The 3,170-nt window shown below is 45.0% G+C and overlaps 1 protein-coding gene across 1 annotated transcript; it reads left to right on the forward strand.

Moving 5' to 3' along the window:
* Window positions 1-1,424: 1,424 nt before the first annotated feature.
* LOC130705744 (golgin subfamily A member 7-like) lies at window positions 1,425-2,571 on the forward strand. Its single transcript, XM_057534559.1, has one exon. It carries the CDS (start codon window positions 1,536-1,538, stop codon window positions 1,947-1,949), a length of 414 nt encoding a protein of 137 aa, XP_057390542.1. The 5' UTR covers window positions 1,425-1,535; the 3' UTR covers window positions 1,950-2,571.
* The last annotated feature ends 599 nt before the right edge of the window (window positions 2,572-3,170 follow it).

The following is a 3,170-nucleotide window of genomic DNA, read 5'->3' on the forward strand; positions in this document are numbered from 1 at the left end:
TATTCACTGTAGTGTTTGTATGGTTTCAGGCGGCAGTGAGAAGGGAAGAGAAACTCAAAAAAGGAGCAGAAGATGTTTCTATTGTTTGCTCCTTCTCTCAGGAATATTGTAGGAGTGTGGCAGAGCCAGAGGATCCTGCTTTCTTTGGGGAAGCTGCCATGGCACAGGTGGGCATTAGCTTCTCCCTGCTGACCTTTGTCAGCATTACTTCCAAGGATGCCGATGTGGTGACATCTTGGAGAGCTGGGAGCTGGTTAGCTCATCAGGTCAGTTCTCTCAGCCTCTCTTCTAGTGCCTGAAAATCAGGCAGATATTTAAAAGACTTGAATGTCTCTTGCAGGAAAGTACCTGACATTTTCAGAAATGGCAGAAGTGGAGAACAAAACTGAAGAGAAAATACACTAAGCAAAGGAAGTTCTGTAAAGAGTTGCAAAGCCTGTGGCCAAAGTTCTCTGGAGGTGATCTCCATGGAAACTGCCATCTTTCTGAATGATGGTGATGGTGATGCAGGGACTTCTGCCTGTCCTGTGTCCTTAATCAACGAGCAGGAAAAATCAGGAACATCTCCTCTGACTTGTCAGCCTGGCCCTGACAGGTGGTCTATGGCCTGGCTGATCTTCCTCTGGCCAACATAGTGAGTGACATACTTTTAGTTCAGGTGTACCTGTTGGAACTGATGATGATGAGACTGGCCCCAAACTAGACTGGGATGGACAAATTTGGTGACCATGTAAAGAACTGTGGTATTTTAAAATAGAAATTTATGAGAATTCAAGTTTGGAAAAAAAATAAGTGTAGAAATCTATTTCCAACTAAGTTTGGGTTTTGTTGACTTCATATAATCCAGTTATGAATCTGATTGTTTTATTTCTGGTGCTTGCCTTGGTTCCTAACTTTCTAAACATTACTGTAGACATAAACGTTTTTAGAGAAGGTGGGTCTAACTCTCCCTCAACCCTGAGTATCTGATTTTCTGGGAAGGGGCATGGAAGTGTGCCTGCATGCCAGTCTACACATCTTTTTGTGCTCTACAAGGGTAAGGCTTGCTGTTTGAGTCATCAAGATGGCTACGTGTGCAGAACCTGGCAGGTCCCGGCAAAAGCTAAGCCACACAGCCTCTCCTCAGCTCCATTCTCATCTGTGCCACTCACAGTGACAGAGCCCTTGGTGACCAGCCACATTTCAGGACCCATCAATTTGTGTTCTGTCCCCACCTCCTCACCAGCTGTGTGCTGTGCTCCCTGCTTGTGGACTCTGTGAAGACACTATTCCCCTGCCCTGCACCTGTTCCTCTGAGGTACCAGCTTCCATAGAAAGGAGGAGAAGGAGGCTGTTTTGTGTGCTTTGCCTCCTGGGTGCCAAGGCATGGATGCCTGTGCCTGAAACCTCACAAAATCCCTCTTAAAAAAGGATTCTCGGTAGGCGGTGCGACAGCCGCTGGAGGGCAGCGGAGGCGGGTTCGTGTTTCCCGGGCCGAACCGGGCTCTGGGGGGCGCGGTGCCTGGCCCGGAAGCGCGGCCCGTCCTGTCTTCGCCATGAGGCTGCAGCAGGCGCCAGTGTCCGGGAAGGTTTTCATTCAGCGAGACTACAGCAGTGGCGCCCGCTGCCAGTTCCAGACCAAGTTCCCCGCGGAGCTGGAGAACCGGATTGATAGGCAACAATTTGAAGAAACAGTTCGAACTCTAAATAACCTTTGTGCTGAAGCAGAGAAGCTCGGGGGCCAGTCCTATCTTGAAGGCTGCCTGGCTTGTCTGACAGCGTACACCATCTTCTTGTGCATGGAAACTCACTACGAGAAGGTTCTGAAGAAAGTCTCCAAATACATTCAAGAGCAGAATGAGAAGATCTATGCTCCCCAAGGCCTCCTCCTGACAGATCCCATCGAGAGAGGACTCCGAGTTATTGAAATTACTATTTATGAAGACAGAGGCATGAGCAGTGGAAGATAAACCATAGGATTAAAGGCCCACCTCCAGCTGGGACCCTCATCTGTCCACCGACCGCAGAGTGTCCCCCACCTCCTCTCCAGGGCATCATTCCTTCGTATCTGCTGCAGAGCCACGGTTCCATTCGCTCCAAGGACTGACTTTGTAAAATTCCACACCTGGAGTGACCTCTAGTCGCTCAGCATCCACTTTGTGTCTCCAAATTGTGTAGGACTCTGTAATCTTTTGATTAGTTTTTGAGAAAACGCAATGAAGCACTTCACTTTCCTTATTCAAAGCCATTAATAAAATATGCAGTTGGTGAGCCCAACGCAGGTTATTTCTCACCTGCCACCAGGGCCGGTGGTTCTCGTCATTCCTTGGGCTTCAGCAAGCTGTAAACTAGCCAGTGCTCAGTCGTACTCCCCCAAATTCATAAAACGCTTTTCTCCAGGACTTTGGTGAAGGGTGGGCTGTGTCTGGTTTTGCTAATGCATCTCCCAGATTTCAGAGAATTACCAGTTTTGCCATGACTCAGAGCTTAAAGATCAAGTTCTGCTGTTCAGTTTCTCAAACTGAAGCTCATTGGAAAAATAATGTATGTTACTTGTTTTATTGTAGCAATTCCTGATTAAAGCAGTATTTAATGCAATTTCCAGGTTTTTGTTTTTTGGGTTTTTTTTTTTTTTGAGAATTCTGTTAATACTGCATTGCCTTGAATATTGGGAAGATGTGGTATGTGTTGCTTTTTCCTTATAAACGTAAGTAAGCACAATAAAGTGGATGCTAAACCATCAAACACAAATGTCTCTGCTGTGTCCCTGAATGAGCAAGTGTTAATAAATATTTTAATTATGGTTTTGTTATAACTTAAGAGAAAAACATTTGATAGGAATAATACTATATATTGCTAATTTTTAACTATCCCTACTGGCAAACCTTATGATTCCTAGACTTTCCTCATATACAGTATTCAGTGCACAGAAATACTATGATTGGTTCAAGTTCAGTAAGTTAAGTGATTTCCAATTAAAACTCTCAAGTCTGGGTCACTATTTCTAGTTCTTCTTTTTGGCTGTGTGTTCTTAGTATTGGGACTTCCTGTGCCCTTCATCTTTGGGGTTTGAGAGCACTGTATTTGGGAGAAAGGACATATACTAGGAGAGAATGAAACGGTTAAAAGTTTTACTTTCAGAGAGATTGTAGGTGCTAATACTGGATTTAACCTTTCAGATTTAATTTCTT

Source organism: Balaenoptera acutorostrata, chromosome 19 (genome assembly GCF_949987535.1).
Source record: "Balaenoptera acutorostrata chromosome 19, mBalAcu1.1, whole genome shotgun sequence".
Taxonomy (NCBI): Eukaryota; Metazoa; Chordata; class Mammalia; order Artiodactyla; family Balaenopteridae; genus Balaenoptera; species Balaenoptera acutorostrata.